Here is a 19,913-nt window from a genome sequence, read left to right on the forward strand (position 1 = left end):
TCGTTAATCTTAAATCTTAAATTTGATCTCGTAAAGGAGACGTCTTTATTACATAGATGTCATGTAGCCAATAGCATGCAGGTATTGCGAGTCCGGATGCGACATTTGACCAATAAGCGCCCTCAGTCTCAGAATTAGGTGAACGTCTCCGCCCACCGCACGCTCATCTAAGTGAAGACGGAACTCTCGTGTCTGAGAGTAATTTGCAGAGGTCGTGTGTTTAAACCATTAGCTTTTACTTTTTGTACCACTTTACCGTTGCCGAGTGGCAGGAGACGAGCATCCTTGTGAACGCAGAGCGGGAGGACCTCAAAGTGTGCGTGGAAATACATACCGGTATATGAACTTTTTTTTTCTTCTGTTTTGTCACGGTAAGACAGGTGCACGCGCACCTGCATTCTTTTGTGAAGTCCATGTGATATGATGTTGATTTTTTTTTGTAATGATGATGAAATTTTGCCTTCCCTGTTAAAACGCTGGGAATTTATTCCAGTATGGCTGAATATTTTAAAGTCATTTCTTTTGCAAACTTTGTTCATTTTGGGTTGATATCACTTATTAGAGCACAGGTGGCGTCTCTGGAATGCTAATATATGCTTTTTTTAGATTGAAATTTAAAAAATAAATAAAAATAATGCGTGCATAACTAAACCTCGAAAACTATGTATATGTAACAATCACGTATAAATTGTTTTATTTTATTTTTTTCTTAATGGTTACACAACTATTATTTGCATTTAGAGTCTTTTAAAAAGATTAATATTCACACATACTGTATGCACAGATTTTCAGAGCAAGATTATTTCTGCTAAATCCAGCGCTGGAATTGAATTTATACATTTCCATGGTCGACATTTTCTGGCGTCATTAATCAAGCTGTTTGTAAAGCAGGCAATTTTATTTAATTTATCTGTGTTTATCAATTGCTGAAAGTTAAGATAACTCTGCCTGTGTCTATGGAAAAACACTAAGTCAACAGAGCATTTCCCTCACCTTAAACATCATAAAATGTCCGATATTCTGTTTAGTTTTGATTAGTATTGGGTTTTCCAGTTATGTAGCCATTGGCACCCTGTGTTGAATGCACTTGCGTGGAGCAAAGGTAGTGTCCTCCTCTCACACCTGCAACCGGCCCGTCTCATGGCAACAGGCGTGTTGAAGCTTGTATTAAAGATTACAGTATCTAGGCAAGCAACTCCCTCCAGATAACTGGACCAGTATGAAAACTACATAAACGGTACTGTGTTGGAAGGAGGGAAAAACACACACACTTAGGTTAATGCATCACTAGAATGATGCCTGAATTCATGTACTGTTGCGGAGTTAGTGATTTAATCTATTTCTTTATTTATTTTAGGGCTGTCAATTAATTAATTAATTGCTACCAAAATACAAGTTTGTTTCATAATGTGTGTGCTGTAGTTATTTTAATGTCTCAATACAAATACACACACATACATGTATATATTTAAGAAATATATGCAATTTATATTCATATATAATATAAATCAAATATAAATCATATATATGTGAATAAATAGGCCTACACACACATGTAAATGTGTTTTTGTATATACATATACAGTACCACACACATATATAATATGTAAAAAAACTTTTATTTTGTGTTCAATTCATCATGATATATTTGATTTGACAGCCCTAGGGCCCTTCAACTTAAAGTAACCTGATATTCAATGCATGTTTAATGTAATTTTTATTTGCATGCACTGTATCCTTTTTGAACTCCTAGCATAACATATATATATATTTATTCAGTAAAAGAGTATAATAGATATACTAGGTTTTTCATTTGCTTGACATTTTATTATTTATGCTATGAATTGATGCAGATCTTGGAAGTATTTTTTGCAATTTCAGCAGTCATTTGTCCTAAATGAATACAATTAGTTTTTGTGCCCCTAATACACAGACATGTATGTTCATTATAGAATAATTAAATTTGAAATGCACTTTTCTGGGACTGGTATCATGTCGAGAACAACTGAGTGTCTCTATTGTATGCATCTCTGAGTTTTCTGGTATATTACTGTACATTGTTCTCTGTGCCCTGCATATCTTCATTTATCCACCCCCGTGGTTTGATGTCCTGTCCTGAACATACACTGACTGCTGACCATTGTGTCCCAACACTCGTCCTCTTGTTCAGCTCTGAGTTTGCTGGAGAGGATGGAGGATTCTTTACTTACCACAAAACAACTTTTCATGGCGCCACCATACACGGACCTTTCCTGCTTCATTTTAGAGCATTTAGGTTCTACATCACATCATGTCATACTGTCAGGAAGGGAGCAGTAATGTGAAGGTGTAATTCAAGATTGTTCACTTACAAATTCAGTCTGAATAACATGCGGCATTTAAGTTAAATATTTGTTTTAGAATGTGACACAATGTGTCTTTTAAATGCATTAAATATAAAACATATATATTTTTTAGTAGATTCTGTAGATGGTCTTCAGTCATCTCTTATGGGTGATTTCACACGTACACTTTGTGTTTGTGACCTTAGGCTCTGACCATTGGCAGTGATGGTGTTCCATGAGTTCACATCCACAGCTGCACAGCTGTATGACAAGTGGATCCAAGATGGAGGTAAGAAGGTTTCTTCCATCAGAAAATCTAAATATTAATTTGTGACTATTTAAGCCTTAACTACTCGTGCATCAGTCAGGTTTTGGAAGTAACAATCACATAATTTTTCTCTGCTCTAAATCAATTTTTTTTGATCTCAGGGAATTAAGGATGCACAACAACAGTGTCAAATATAGATCAATGGACAAACTAATGCAGTTACTTTAGATATTACAGTGCATGGAGAAATTGCATGGAGTGCAGAAATTCTTATGATGTGATTTCAGACCCCAGGACTAAAGACTGGCTGCTCATGTCCTCGCCGCTCCCACAAACACTTATTATTGGATTTTACATCTACTTCGTGATGTCATTGGGGCCCAGATTAATGGAGAACAGGAAACCATTCGATCTGAAGCGGGTCCTCGTCATCTATAATTTCAGCGTTGTGGCTTATTCTCTTTACATGTGTTATGAGGTAAATCTATTTCTGTTTGCTAGCAGGCAAACCTGTATTGTTTTGCTTGGGAGTTTACAAAGACACTTTTTATGTACATGTTTTGTTAGATTCCATTGAGTTATGTTTTAGTGCGTGGAAGTGAGTTTGCTTACACCAGTGTCTGTATCAGTTTACTCAAAAACGACAGTTTACTCATCCTTGCATTGCATGATTGTATTTCTTCTGTGGGTCGCAAAAGATGATGTTTAAAGCAGCTCCTTTCCATACAGTGAAAGTAAATGTGATTCATACTGCCATGCACCATGTTAGTTACTTGTTTGCTATAGTTCAAGACGTCTGAAGCCATAACCTGAAATTAAGTATTACAGGTGGAAATCTTTAGAGCTTTTTGTGTTGCTCTTTTCCTCTGTCCCTTTTTACTGTATGGGAAAAAAGCTCCCCAGATTTGCATAATGTGGTGTAGTTTCCTAAAAAACGTTTAGACCAAGAGTCATCAAGGGCATTTACATGCCACTCTTACATATTGTTAGGTTATTAGCAAAATTTTTGAGTAAATAACACAAACTGTTTCAAGAAAAAAGCAATTGACTCAAAATCCTTTTTTCTTTTTCTTTTTTTTGCCCATTATCCCTCCTACACTTGTATTTTGTTGGTGCATGTATTTAATGTGTGTAAAACAAAAATTTATATAAACATGGATTTCTGCTTTTTTTAAATAATGAGCTGGGGGTTTTCCATTCCTTTTCTTAATGCACTATTTATTTTATTTTAAGATAATAAACGTTATGACCAAAGATTAATTTCTTAAAATGTATTGGTTTGTAGTTCTTGAATTACTGTGAGGCTTCTGACAGATGTATATATTCCTTCTCTGCAGTTTGTGATGTCAGGCTGGGGAACAGGGTATTCATTCAGCTGTGATCTGGTAGACTTCTCTCAATCGCCAAAAGCCATGAGGGTGAGAGCAGAAGAAATGTCGCCTTGCCTGCTTTTTTTGAAAAGCTTGTAATCTGGCTCCAGGTTTAGGTGTTTGGCTTGGATGTGGTTGATTTCATTCGACTTAAATTTTACACAGAACAATTCAGACTATGCAATACACTCACTGCTGAGTAATACATTGTATTGGATTATTATAGTGATTCATTCAAGTTTGTTATAGTTTAAATAACATGTTTTGTATTTAATAGTTTGTTGGGCATTTGTGCTTAGACTGCATTTCTCTGTCCCCAGATGGCATGGACTTGCTGGCTCTATTACTTCTCTAAGTTCATTGAGATGTTGGACACAGTAAGTAAAGTGTTTCATATTTATTACCTTGATTTCATTACATCTAAATTGCTACTGTTTGGCAGTAAGCTACTAGTTGCTTGTCATGTATTTGACACACAGAGTCAGACAGCAATATTACTGTTCTCTCAGATGGAAGAAAATAGCGGTATTGTGAGTCAGAGACAAAACTCTTGTTAAGTGGTTAGGCAGAAAGATGCAAGAGAACATTTTTAGTGTCTAATTCCTAAGGTGCAATGTAACTTAAGTTTTGTTTACAGCATTTATGGCATGTTGTCAGTTACCACAGAAAATTTCAACTTCAAATTACAACATATCTCAAATTACAACATATTACAACATATCCACTCATAAGTGAGTGGATCACAGCCGTTTAACACCCCATTTACACCTATACAGTATTTAGCGCTGTCCTTGTGATCAGATCTCACAAAATGGATGTCAACACTGGGTCTTTTTTCCCCTCTTCTGGACAGATTTTCTTTGTACTACGGAAAAAGCATAATCAGGTGACCTTCCTACACGTTTACCATCATTCCATCATGCCTTTCACTTGGTGGTTTGGAGTCCGGTTTTCTCCAGGTATAGATTTGTGCTTTCTACGATTGTATGAGTGCACTTAAAATATGCACTTGTATAGAGCAGTGGTTTTCATTTCCAGTCCTGGTGATCCACCACTCTGCATATTTTGTATGTATCTCTTATTTAATACACCTGATTCATCTTGACAGAAGAGAGCTTCATGCATGAACTGTGTTCTGATTAACATGGTCCCTACACAGTGTTCATTGCTCCCTACTCACTAGCAGGGGAAATCTGTTAAGGTTTTCTTCACTTCTGAACATTTATTCATGGATTTGTACTATGTCATGGCCTGCAGCGTTTTCACACACAGACGAAACTTACTAGAGAAGTGTGAAATAATCTAACTCTGTAAATAAATACAATTTAAATTCACGTCTCGCACACTTTAATACCCTTTGAATGGAATGTATGTTCCTTTCGAACTGGAATCATGGCAGAATGAAGTCCACTTTGCAGAGCACTTATGGTCAGATAGTATAAACGTCTGAAGAGAATCAAACAAAATGTGTAGAGCAGGTGCCGCGACGACTGGAATTGAGAAACAGTGCTATAGACATCTCTTTGGTTTGATGTTGCAGGTGGTTTGGGGACGTTTCACGCCCTTCTAAACTGCATCGTTCATGTCATCATGTACACATATTATGGACTGTCAGCTCTGGGCCCTGCCTACCAGAAGTTTTTATGGTGGAAAAAGCATTTGACTTCAGTCCAGCTTGTATGTATTTCAACATTTAAATTTCCTTTTGTTGCTGTTTCTTGACATTTGATATGATCAGAATTGGGTGTGCATTTATTTATTCATCTATTTATTGTTTTATATAAATAAATAAATATATTTCTGTATTTTTATTCATTTGTTTCAATTAATTTTTTTATTTATTCATTTTTTGGACTGACATTCACTGTCAACTTGTAAGTTCTAAAATCCTACGTGATGTAGTCTATCTGCATCAGTTACTATAGCATCAGAATGAAAATCTGATTTTAACTGGATTTCAAATTACATATAGATGTGATGTTGTTTTAAAAATGGTGTCCCATATTGTCTTTGGCTGTTCATACTACAAAAAAAGGTGTTTTGAGTTGCATTTGACGCTTATATTTTTACTTGTGCTCTCTTTTTCTCAGATCCAGTTTGTCATCATAACCTGTCATATTAGCCAGTACTTCTTCATGAAAGACTGTCCTTACCAGTACCCTATATTCATCTACATCATTGCTCTGTATGGCATCATCTTCATCTTCCTCTTCCTCAACTTCTGGTACCATGCATACACAAAAGGCAAAAGGCTTCCTAAAGTCCTGCAAAACACAACCATGCAGCAGAACAACAATGACATACACCACAAGAGAGATTAACTGGTGCAGTGTGACTAACCAATCAGTAGTGACAATCTACCTAAAACTGCCTTTTGGCTTCATTTTTATAAGACTTTTTATATGTTCACCATAACATTTATCTTGATGCCCCGGGAAAAAGTTACTCTACAGACTGTGTGTTACAGTCTGGGCTGGATCTTGCCTTCTAAACCTGGGCATTTGAGTTGAACTCTGGGTCATTGCCCTGAGGGCTGTTTCTACTCCTGTTTCTACTCCTTTTCCTCATTGTTTTCTGCATACTGATGTTTTTCCCTTTCCCATTTATTGAGATGTGAATGAGTCAGAAGCCTCCCAGCTCCTCACTCATGTTAGCCACATCATTTTTATTGCCATTTTAGACACCGTTTTTTTTGTGTGTATTTATATATTTATGTCCCTGTTTTTGGCTATATCAGTAAATAAGATGAAAAGTGTTGGCAACTTTTTCTCCTCTTTTGAACTGTGGGGACATTTTTTTACAGTGTACACTAGGTGCTATCTCTGTAATGCATATCTATGTCCGTCTTTCACCCTCCACATGTGACGTCGCGTGAATGGTAGCAGTACTGCAACTGTCCTTGAAGGAACCGATGCATTGATCTCATCTTGCACTATTGGTGAAGAAGGACAGTAATTCGGTTACCTTTTTTATTTTATATATGTTTGCCATCATGAATGTCTTGGGATGTTTTTTTCTAGGACAGGAGCTTGGAATTTTTGTAGAAGGAAATGTATTATGTTAATTAACTTTTAAATATTTATGAAAAAAAATAAATGCTGTATTCATTTGTTGCTTGTTTTTATTAAATTTTTAAACTGCACTTTCTTATGGGCTGGCTATACTTTGGGGAGTCTGTCCCCAGAAGTGAGCTAAATCTCTCAAAACCTGTACACATGCAGGGGAAGAAAAATGTTCAGATGGGGTATGGGTTAATCTATTGCATTTGATTTCCTTTTTGAAAAAAAACAATAGTAGTCTTTTGTATGTCTCCATTTAGGGTTAAGCTTTAAATGTAGATGCAAGATTTTAAATATCCACTTAGATAATTTTTTTTTCGTTATCGGTGTTCTTACCATAAGAACACAGCTCCCCCATGTGGAGTAAAATGTAGTAACAGAAAAGGAGTAAAAGGGTCTGGTAAACATTTTGTATAATTTTTAAATAAACTCACAATAAACCTAAATTAATTTGGTTTGGTGTGCAATTAAAAAGTTCTTGGCTTATTTCAATTGATATAAAACTTATTTTGGAGACCTTTTAAAGGAATAGTTCACCAGAAAATGAAAATATGCTGAACATTTTACTTACCCTCAGGCCATCCAAGATGCAGTGAAGGGGTGCCGTCAGAATGAGAGTCCAAACAGCTGATTAAAAACATCACAATAATCCACAAGTAATCAACCTGACTCCAGTCCATCGTTAAACGTCTTGTGAAGCGAAAAGCTGTGTTAGTAAAAAACAAATCCATCACGAAGACGTTTTTAACTTCAAACCTTTGCTTCCAGCTAAAATAATAAGTCAAATTTAAAGTACTTTGTCCATAATATCGCTTTCTCCAGTGAAAAAGTCTGAAACAGAAGAGAAAAATGCACAGATCAAGCACTGTTAACAAGAGAAACAAATGTAATCCTGGACAACAAAATCAGTCTCCAGTCACTGGGCTTTATTTGTAGCAATAGCCAAAAATATATTGTATGGGTCAAAATCACAGATTTTAAGAAGATATTTTAAAGATTGCTGGTAATCAAACTGTTGGTGATTCCCATTGACTTCCATGGTACCAGCAATCTTCAAAATATCTTCTTTTATGTTCAACATAAGAAAGCAACTCATACAGGTTTGGAACAACATGAGGGTGAGTAAAATAAATGAAAGAATTTTCATTTGAACTATATACATAATGTCTTGATTTAGAATCAAAATATATTTCTATATTTTATCATATTTTCATATGCTTGTGCATTCAAAATAAACCTGCTTCCTTGTGCAATGGTAAATGTAAGCATGGCAAGTGATATTTTTGGAGGGGTTTTTGTAGAAGAACAAACGCGTATGAGTGACTTAGTTACATGATAACAGAATTCTCCTTAAAGCATTTTTTACTGGTGCTTCATGGTTAATTTTGGTCTAGCAGTTAGAAGTAGGCCATGAATGTCAGAATGTGTGAACTAGCAGGTCAGAAGAGATCACATTTGTTTGGGAGACCCCTGCCTTTCCCCTCTACACCTTGTACTTTGTCTTTTTGAAGTGCGATCTTTTAATTAGATTAATTTGCAAAGTGAAACCCCTCTCAATGTCACCAAAAAATTAAATAACACTTACTGTTAATTACTGCAGGGAAAATCAAATGCACTAATGAACATGATACATGATGCTGCACGGCCACCTTCATCAATTTAAGAAGAAAAATGACTTATTTGTAAAAAATCAACTGCATTTAAAAAAAAATCCCCTTTAATGCCACTGTATAGACTAGACTGTAATATCTTTGAATATGTTTGGACATCATCATGTGGACTGAATGATATGGATGTGCAATTAAACAAAGACAAACCAAGTTTTATAGTCGCCAAAATGTGGTTGACTGAAGAATTATGTTATATAACAGATTTGGTAAATTGTTTACTGATGGTGATCCAACACTCAAAGAGTTGTTAGTATCGTTCAAATGAAATTGCACTTGATTTAAAATGAGAATGTTTTCCATAGATCATTTTTATCGTGTTATTTTTCTTTCTTAATTTTTTAAAAAGGTTCAACATTTGAATGACATCAGCATCATACATCTGGGCTTGTCTACTAGGTTTGTGTTTGGACTCTGTGCGTCTAAACATTTCGAGCAGATGCGAAATCATGACAGACATGGCTCAAAAAGATGCTCTGTGCTCTGTTCAAAATATTTATAAATCCTGTTGATGTTTGCAGTGTCTGTAAATGTAATACTCCGAAAACTCAATTTCTCATCAAATGTTCTGTAAACAATAACAAACATATCACATAGGAGCTCCAGACAGTGCCTCACAAAAATGTTAGAAATGCGTTTATTTAAAGTGCACTGTAGCTAGATATCCAAGAGTAATTTATTACAAAATATGGTTTGTTTGCTTCCCCTGCCCGCTTGAAGGTGGCTAGACCCTGAGAATATAAACTTCTGGGATGAGATAACTAGACTATGAAGCTATATGTGTGTGATTATTTATTTATTTATCAAATATTTATTGTGTTTTATTACACGGCACTTTGTAATATTTGTTTCTGATTGATGGATTGTGACATTTACTGGTCAGATATTTCCATTTGTCCATGGTCTGACCACTATTTCAGTGGCCTCCGTTCCAGGAATATTTTTCCCATGGAGATCTTTAAAATGTCTTCGTTAAACAGTTATAAAAAATAGACCACATCAGTTAACTATGAGGTAAATCACAAAGTTACAAAATTTGAAGCAAATGCATAAACAGAAGCAAAAATGTATTTGAAGAAAATAAAGGACAAGACTATATTTTAATGCAGGAAAGAAATTGCGTATGGCAGCTAAATAATTATTCCAAGAGGTTGATTGTCTTTGGAAACGCAATCAACATTTTTGGAATGTAAGCATTTGTTTATTTATCTCCTTCAATCCCCTGATTGGTGGAGAGTTTTTTGCAGCATCATGGGTAATGTAGTTTTTTTTTTTTTTTTTTTTTTTACAGTTAACAACATCTTTTCCCCACACTGAAAATGTCCAATGGAATGTTTGTGGCTTTGACTTTAAAGTGTATCCTTATATAAAAATGGACATTTTTCAGAAGCATGAAGTGTGACAACTAGTCCCATTTTCTTCTGATCACTAACAGCGAGGCAGAGAACAGTCAGAGTGCGTGTGGAATGAGGACTGCGGCCTCCAATGGGACCACAGAGGTAAACAGTATGAGTAGCACAACTGATGTCTGACGTCCAATTTTGATGATTCATTTCTAAAAGGAAACTCTCAGCCGATTGCAGTATTCCCAAGGGGACACAAACACTCTTGTGGCTCTCGTGCCTGACAATTTGAGACGTATATGCATCCCACTGTGATGCTGCAGTGGCTCTTGCTTTTTAAAACATCTCTCCAGTCTCTGCCGGCTACTGCTGGAGGAACTTTACGGAGGGGAGGGGGAAACAGAGCTGAGCGCTCTGATTGGCTGAGAGGCTGAGAACTCTGGGATATTCTTCGGTCCATAAACCAAAGAGCATCACAGCACAAGGCACAGTGTCACAGGAAGCAAAGGGGACTTAAACATTCTGTTCTGTTTCAGCTGGACTGTATCGCAGTGACTCTGGAGGACTGCATCTCTCCGTTCCTTTTCTCTTTCTCCGAGGAGAAGAGTAAGTTTCCATTCATACTTTATTCACTCCCTTTTTCTTGTGTATGTACCTCCCAAAGGTGTAGAGAGAATGTGTCTGTACCCTACAAAACTGTCTTCTCATGCTTTTCTCACTGTCACCGTCCATCTGGTCTAGAACTGTCCGCTAGCATATCTCTTTTTGAGCTTTATGGAAAAAGAGAGGTAGGTGCAAGGTGACTTTTGGGCACCTGACCTGTTCAGCTAACTCATCGTTGCACTGCATGCAAAGGTTTTTTTTTTTAAAGAGACGTTTGGTGTTTCTTGCATCCTTTAATCTATAAATAGAGCACCCCAAAGCAGCCTGCACTCATAGTAATTCGGAATGTGTTATTGTATCATAATCATAGTAAAGAGTGAGGCTTTATGGTCCACATGTGCTTCTTTACTGGGGCTCGTGTGCAACTGATGAGACTGTATCCACTCTTGTACTTTCCTTCCACATGTCACTGTTTCCCCTACCAAATTAAGTCATGTGTAAAAGCAAAGCCCATGACTGTGTGAGAGTGATTCTGACTTCATGTCATGTGAGGTCATGATTTTTGCAAACTAAGAACCTAGTATTTTTGAGTATGGAGAGATGCAGTTTTTTCAATTTATTATTGAACAACTTTTTTTTCTCTCTCAGTATTTTAGCATTTTATATTTTACAAACGAAAATACTAAATCTCCTCCACATCCATGTTATGCCAGTCAAAAAAGATTAACAGAATATTGTAAAAATTACAGATAATCATATATATTACAAATATACTACTACAACTAATAAAATATACATTCAAAATTTTTATTTTTGTTTAATTAGTAGTTTTATAAATTAGTAAATTAGATTAGATTACCCAGTTGTAAAAAAAAAAAGTATGTTTAATGCACATCATAATATGTTATACATTCTGTTACAACATAGAAATCATATACAAAGCAACCTGAGCTTGATAAATGAACACACATTTGCAAGAAAAGATTCCCAGATCTGGGAAAGTCCCACTAGTTTACCACCAATTTCATACCCGTTTATGGCCATATTTACATCTAACAGCCAGTTTATATATATATATATATATATATATATATATATATATATATATATATATATATAGAGAGAGAGAGAGAGAGAGAGAGAGAGAGAGAGAGAGAGAGAGAGAGAGAGAGAGAGAGAGAGAGAGAAGTCACAGAGTGTACTTGAACATCAAGCAAGATGTCAAAACAAGAATTTAATTTTATGATCCAGTATTTTTTTAATAACGAGAAGTGTAACAATCCAGTGTGTGCTTTTACGATGTGTGGAAATGTTGATTTGGAAACAAGAAACGTTTCAAAGGGTGAGTGATGATATATGATGTCAAAAAGGCCAGCTAATGATGTCATTGATGACACCACCCTTCCCCTCTAAAACATCTGCGCTCCTAATTGGTTCGTTATGACATTTTAATTCACAATATCGTTGCATTTATAGCTATGCTAGGTAATTATTACTAGTAATGACCAGCCTTAAAACTTGTAAGGGTACAGACCCCTGCTGTTCACTAACACGTCTCCCTCACGAACTGTGAATGTTATGATTCAAAAGCTTTCGTGCACTGAGTTTCCTTGAAACGTAATTTAAACATCCACCTATCGTTGGCTGTCCGATGCCCTTTTGTTGCTTTGAACATTTAAACCTTTGTGTAAACTTGTCCCATGCAAATTGCTCTCTGTAGTTCACTGAAATGTTAGGGATGGGTGAAGTTGGCTGCGTTTTGATTGCTCTTGGTAACAGACGTTTTTTCCTGCGCCTTTGCCATCAGTTTCCACAGTGAATAGTCTGAACCCTCATTAAATACAGTTAAGGTAGAATATTTTATTTCAAACCCATTAAAAATGGTTGGAAAATATGGACGCATGTCTGAGAATGAATCATTCAGGCACCCGAGACAGGCACATGTTCATGCTGCTGTTTCATGCTAACCCAATGAATTGCATAAATTCATGCTGTAAAGGTCAATCGGATCTCATCACAGTGTGCCAAAGTTGACAGTTTGCTTTTTCCATCATATAAATGTTATTTGGGGGCATATGCCCACACAAGAATCTACCTGTCCAATCCTTATTCATTAAATCAGCTTAAGGAACATGAGAGGAAACTAGTAAGGGACCCTCAGGCGGTGGCAAGAACAAATGAACTATGACAGGCCAGACAATCTAGGTAAGTCTAGGTTGTTCTTTATGTTAACAAACCGCACTGCAGTGTCCCCCCCATACATTTATTTTATCCCTCTTTTTATAAGACATTTAACTTGCTTAATAAATTGATGGCTGAGTGAAGATTTTGCATTTTTAAAATGGCATAGGTATGTAAGCATGTTTTTGTGATGCAGCATCCACACAGCTAGGTGTCAGTATAACTCATAATGACAAGGATAAAAATCTTGCAATTTTTAATGTTAAAAGGTTGTCTTCATCACATTAACTGTCTCTAACAAGATGCTGCTTGTATTTACATTTCATTCATTACCAGAGGATCTATCACTGAACCTTTTTTTTTATTGCTATTAGCATATATCAAGGCTGTATTGTTCTGTTGTGAGCACATTAAAATGACAGCTTCTTGATCTTACAGGTAAAAAAAAAGTTGCTCTTTTCCTCTCCCCCCACAGGATATATGGAATAAAAAGCCTTTGCACATTTTACATTTTAAGATTGTGATTTAAAATGCCTCATCTAACATCCTGTGCTCAAAGGTTGAAAAGCCATTCCTGGAACAACATCAAAAGGAAAACAGTGCAGCCATTTTTCCCAAAGTCTCTTATGACTATTTAAAAGTTCAGTAACCTCAGCAGAAACACAGATGGCAAGGGAGTAACATTTAAAGATGCAATAATGGCAATGCTGATATACAGAAGTTGATATATATGACTTAAAATATGGGTTTATGTGAGCTGCAGTGTGATAAATGGTGGGTTGTGTTTGATCAAAAGTAAGTGGAAAAGGTTGTGTTGTGCTTCCCATGGAAAATATTCTGTAAACAATAATTGACATATGCCTATTTTATTCTTTGGTACACACAAATATTTGCCTGGGGAAATGATTGTCTGAGAGTGAGTATACATTTTCAGCACCGAGACTGTAAATAGTACAATGTCAAGGGAGCTGTAGTAGTGAAGAGTGGTCAGAAAACTTTCACATTTAGTACAAGATCTGAATAATACTTAATGTTACATTGTATATAATGTACTTATTTTAAATCATACAAAGGGTTTACATTCATTTTTTGCTGCAGATTCAGCATGTTAATGTGAATTTATTCTTCTACAATATAGCCACTAGATGGTGATAGAGACTTCAGATTATAAGGCTATTTGGGGGGAAATCATTCCTTAGACATTTCATGTTGCAAAGCTATTTACATTATGAATAGGAAATACTCTGTAAGAAAATATTGTTTATAGCATTCTTTTCAAATTTAGTTTTAGTGTGCAATATGTTTTCATTTCCCAATTTAGCTCATCATATTCTGTATATTTGGGCTAAGTCTGTTGAATTCAATTTCAGTTTGAACTTAACAACAAAGAATAATTTTAGGTTCCCCAAAAAGCTGGAAAAAAAAATGCCTTCAACGTTATAAACTGTATTTTAAAATATTTTAAAAGTAGTCATCTATCCATCCAATTTGTGTCCTTATTAGGGTTGTGGGGAGCTGGAGCCTAATCCAGCATCTTGAGCCACAAGCATGGAAGCTCCCTGGATGCACAGCCAGTCCATCACAAGACTCCCTGCACCCTATTGCTTTTGGCAATATTCAGTTTTGTGCTGTTCTGAATTGATTATGTTTTCAGAATAAAACGAGGAGGAATCCAGAGAAAGAAAAGAACGATTTCACCTTGTGAATTATAGAAGTTTTTCTACAAATCAGCAGAATTACGCCTGCAACAAAAGACTTGCCTACCCAAGTAATAATGCATTGGCATGAATAATCACCCACCTTTGGAAATATTATAGCATGTTTTAGGTTCTAGAATACTTCACAGTTAGGAATCTGAATTTACTATTTTAAAATGATAGATGTACATGCTTATTTTAAAACCGAGGATGCCTAGAAGAAATTCATGAAATGCTAACTTATTATTCAAAGCAGCAAGCATCTGTCAAAGATTCAGTTTTTTTCTGCCTTGTTGAAAGTGACTTTGTAAAACAAGTGACTTTGTAGAACTGGCCAACTTCAAATAGGACATAGCTTGTTCTGCCTTAGGAATAATTTACGATGCTCTAATTTAAGAAAAGAACAATAATTTTAAATGCCAAATCAAATGCATACAATGCATACATTCCTAATGAGAAATGTGACATAGCTCAGTGTGTGCAAGCATATTTGTGGCACACTGCACTCAATGCTTTTAATTCTTTTTTCTTGCAAAACTGGCACTTGAACTGTTGGTTCTTAGATTATCAGCTTGCCCCTAAGGACCACAGACTCACTGATGAAAAGACATGCAGTTTCTGATGTCAGAATTACACAAGATGTTTTTGTAAGCTGATAGTAGTTTAAATGGGATTTTGAGCCAAAATGTGGACGTGGTCTTGAGGAGTCCGTTCTCACCTTATTTTGCAAGTATCATGATTTGTATGATGACAAAGCTCCTTTTATTTGATATGTTCTAGGACACCCTACATTCTGAGGCTGAAACCTCAACTTTTATCTGGGGGACACACAATGCAAGAGAATGCCTGCAGTGGAGAAAGTCAATTGGAGAACGTGAGTGCACGAAAATCATTCATGCCATACATATGCACTGACAATTAATCTCAATATGTGCAACTTTTATTGATCGCACTGGACATTTTACAAGCATTGAGTAATTACTGGAGTCGGTTAAGAGGTTTATTAATCATCAATGGGCACCAGCAGACAGAGGAGCTAGCTTTGGTTATGGTGTAGGCTCAAATGATGTTTCATGAAATGTTTTCACTTTATAAATGAAGGGGAAAATGTTGATGCTTTCTTTTGTGATAAAGTACATAGTCACTTGAAACCTTGCCTACAGATGGGTTTGTGATTGCTGTTATAAAAAAAAAGCATTATATCGCCACAGTTACTCTAAGTGGGTTAGTTACCAGTACTTACAAACTGTAGTGTTGCTGAGCTCCTCTACCAACTTTGTGTCCATGTGTAGCACTTAAATGTGCAGTTGCTCCATGTGTGTACTACTGTTCAAAAGGTTGGGGTCAGTAAGATATGTATGTATTTATGTGTTTGTTTATTTATAAATTGATACTTTATTTAGTAAGGATGCATTAAATTGATTAAAGTGACCATATTTCTATTTACATCCATGAATGCATCCTGTAAAAAGCTTTATTGTGGTATACACAAATAATAAGCAGCACAACATTAATAATAATAAGAAAGGTGTTTTGAACACTGAATCAGCATATCAAAATGATTTCTGAAGGATCATGTGACACTGAAGACTGGAGTAATGACTACTGAAAAGTCAGCTTTGCATTCATAGGAATTAATGACATTTTAACGTATATTTAACTTTTTTTAAATTGTAGCAATACTTCAAAATATCATTTTTTTTTTTTTTTTTTTTTTTTTTTACTGTTGATCGAATAAATGCAGCCTTGGTGAGCATGAAACTAACAGACCCCAAACATTTTAATCGCATTTTAATATATATATATTAATTTTAATATAATGTGGGGTAAAAAAGGCCTCCAGGGAACAGCTATAGTGCTACTAGTATAGCATTATCATTCATTTATTCAAAATAAGTATTTTCTTATTCATTTTTTCACCCAAAAGTATCTAATATAAAACAAGTAAACAGCCAATGTATCTAAAAAAATGTAATAAACATCCAGTGTTGTTTATTTATATTCTGGGAGGCCTTTAGTTATTAAACTGAAATATTTCTCTCAAAAATATCCTTACAGAACTAGTCAGGAGGAGGCAGATGAAGTGTAGTCTTTTATAAGAAGATTAATGAATTAAGATTCATCACTGACCTGCTGTCATTCAGCTCTAGGCGACATGATAATAGACTTTCATCACTTTTATCATCACCTGTGTTACCTGTGTTACTGCTCACATCACAAAAGCCCGGGGCAATGTCGAGGCTCCATTGGCCCGCCAAAAAGAACTTCATATAACTATGATTCATTTATGGTGCTTTATGATGTGTCTATGATGTCTAAAGTGTTTTTGTTTGAAGGACTTTATAATGTCAGAATGGCCTTTGTGTTTGAGTTACAGCTCATTTTGTCTTTTTTAATTTTCAAATCACCCTTCATTCTTGATTCTTCATCTTTATCATAATTAATACATTTCATTAAATGAGCAGTGCATTGTTCTTTAGTGTTTGAATGACATATTAAACCATCCAAGCTGTTTACCTTCCCTAAATGTCGTATGGACGCTTTAAGATGACTGATGAGTGAATCCCAGAGCATTTCTGAAAATTTAGATATCAGTCCAAAGTAAAAGAAAAAAATCTGCTTTGAAGCCTGCTAGTTAAATATCATCGGGTCTCACTTGAGAGAGTACCTCATTTGGGTGCCGGTCTTTGCCCATGTGACACCTTTAATCATTCCTCTCTGAAATCACATTTACCAATATTTCAAACGCAGTGGAGCTCTACAAAGCATTAGTGATGAGAATTAAAATGTTTATATATGTGACGCCTCTGGTAATTGACACTGGTAATTGGATCAAAAATTTCTGTATTTACTCACTTATTTATTTATGAGTCGGCTGATGGTTTGCATATTTCATTCGGCAATAAGATTGGGGTGTTCCCCCGAAAGTCAGCGTGTTTCCTTGCAGTTGATGTGTTTTTCACGGGATGTGACTACAGCCATAAGTGTAGAGAGGTGAGATGTTGTTTACTGCTCTCACCTTTAATCAATCTGTTTAATCTTAATCTGTTTAAAACTCTTATTTCACAGTTGGGCAGCGCTAATTTAGATAGAAAAATTGTTGTTTAGTTAATATCTGATTTATCAAAACTAAAAAAGTCTGTTAAAGAGATGCAATTTAATATAATGCATGTGTATATGTATGTTTTATTTAAAATATAATAAACACACTTTACAAACATTGCTGTATTCAAACTCCACCTATTGCTACTCTGATAATTTTTTTTTATATTTCATATTTAATTAATATTTCAACCATGAAACTTGAGTTTCCAGATGAAATGTCCCTTTGCATTCCACACTTTTGTCCCCTAATAAATCACCTACAATAGGATTGAGACATATATACATACATTTAGCAGAAACTTTCATCCAATGCAAATTACAGTGCATTCAGGCTATACATTTTTTTTTAACCAGTGCTCCCTGGGGATTGAACCCACAACCTTTTGCACAGCTAATGCAATGCCACAGAAACAACTTGGGAACAAGTTAGACATTGTTTTCTGTGAAGAGGTAAATTAATAGCCCAGAACTATTTTAAACTCTTCCGTTCACATGGGATACCTTGTTTTGGCTTCTAGCACAATCTGAGTGAACGCAATTAAGTAATTGACTGAAAGGCTCATCAGCAGCTCATTATGCAGGCCTTTGTCTCCTCAGGTGTAGACCACACTAATATTCAAGGTCAATCACGCCTACTCGCATATGCCCTTTAGAAACAAAAAGTGTCTTCATAAATTTAAATCAATCTATTGTTTTTCTGTGAGCGAGTAAACAAGATGATTTTAACATCATTTTGAAGCAAAACATCTAGGCTACAATCTCGAGGTTTGTCAGTCTTGTGAACAAATGTTCTGTATGTGTTTTATGACATTATTTCAGTGACTTCAAAATTGTAGTCTTTCTCTTAACTACACATAAAATGTTATTTCCTCAAAAACACAATCATGTACATACATGCTGTTTACATATTATTGTAGCCCAGTTTTTACTGAATGCAATGTTTTCAGCCATGTATTTGATTATAAGCAAATGGAAAAAAAAACACAAAAGTCAGGGCATGTCAAAACTTCCCCAGGCCCCCAAAACCCTATTAGACCTCAGAGGGTTAATAATATATGAGGTGATACGTTTAAATGCATCCTCTTGGGATGTTTTTCTGTACAACCAAAAACAAGGAAAAGGTCACAAAAGAAGTAAATGCCTTGTAGACCTGTCTTTGAGCACAGGTACTGTTTCTGCCTTCAGTCAGAAATCTGAATTGTTTTTTTTTTTTACTAAGACTTATGAAATAATATCTTTCAGGATAATTTAACTGTTTTTCAGTGCATTCTGCGTTTGGTGCCTGAAGGAAAATAAGTGGGGAGCCTTTCTGTGTGAATCAATGGTGATTTGTGTTTTCTACTTTGTCCTGAGGCTGTTTGGATAGAGCTGGTCTCTCTGTATCAAATCGATATCGCCTTGTTGTAATCAGAGGGAATGAGGGTTCCCTGATAGGTCTTCAGAACCACATTGTCAAAAGAATAGAGGGCCGAGGATTGCAACAAATGGAAATGATGGATGGATGGATGGATATTTTTCACATGATCCTTTAGAAATCCCTATAGTATGCTGATTTGGCACTCAAGTTTAAGTTTATTTGTTTATTATTCAACATTCTAAAACGGGTGTGCTGCTTAAACCATTACCCCCCCCCCCCCCAAGTAGATAATTCAAAACACACAATATTTATAATTTTGTTGCTGTTTACAAATTCAAAAATGTTTTAAGGTTAATCATTTTAGTATAAGGCTGAAAATCACACTTGAAACGTGTCAGAAAACAAATTACTCATCGTTCTAAATTGTTGAATAGAATCTGTACTTGAATTCTTTGCGAATGAGTCTGAAGGTTCACCTGAGGACTGATTCATTTTCATACTTTAACAGTTCATATATCGCTACTTAAATGAGTGGACTATTTTTAGTGAAGGTTTAAAAAAATATGTAAAACGTTAAGGAAAATAATGATTAATGAAACTTAATGAATTAATGTCTCCTTCTCAGGTCTCGGATTGTTCCCCAGATTCTCCAGATTCATGTCCACTCTTCTGCATGGAGCCCTTTGCGGTCCGCAGACTCTCCTGCCGAACCATCCAGCTGCCCCCTTTGGCCTTCAGGCAGGCTGAGCAGTACTATTGTGAGAGGAAACCAGAGACCGAGACGGCCCAGCCTCGACCCACCAGCCTCCCCTTGAGAGCACCTCCACTCATTGCCATCACCTCTGCAGATACAAGCAGGTAAATACTGGGCTTTTATCATTGATATTCTCATTATTGCCGATTATTGTTTTTGTTCCATTTAACAGAAAGAAAGACTGC

At 35.7% G+C, this 19,913-nt stretch overlaps 1 protein-coding gene across 2 annotated transcripts; it reads left to right on the plus strand.

The window, feature by feature from the left end:
• The first annotated feature begins 142 nt into the window (after nt 1-142).
• Nucleotides 143-7,072, plus strand: LOC113069850 (elongation of very long chain fatty acids protein 7-like). Of its 2 annotated transcripts, none has more exons than XM_026242907.1 (8): nt 143-336; nt 2,531-2,613; nt 2,880-3,070; nt 3,930-4,010; nt 4,283-4,339; nt 4,816-4,921; nt 5,503-5,639; nt 6,053-7,072. In XM_026242907.1, exons 2-8 carry the CDS (start codon nt 2,550-2,552, stop codon nt 6,281-6,283), a joined length of 867 nt encoding a protein of 288 aa, XP_026098692.1. In that variant the 5' UTR covers nt 143-336; nt 2,531-2,549; the 3' UTR covers nt 6,284-7,072. The 2 variants fall into 2 exon arrangements, with proteins under 2 accessions (XP_026098692.1, XP_026098693.1); XM_026242908.1 differs by lacking the exon at nt 143-336 and adding an exon at nt 1,801-2,326.
• The last annotated feature ends 12,841 nt before the right edge of the window (nt 7,073-19,913 follow it).

This window comes from Carassius auratus, unplaced genomic scaffold, assembly GCF_003368295.1.
Source record: "Carassius auratus strain Wakin unplaced genomic scaffold, ASM336829v1 scaf_tig00002576, whole genome shotgun sequence".
NCBI lineage: Eukaryota > Metazoa > Chordata > Actinopteri > Cypriniformes > Cyprinidae > Carassius > Carassius auratus.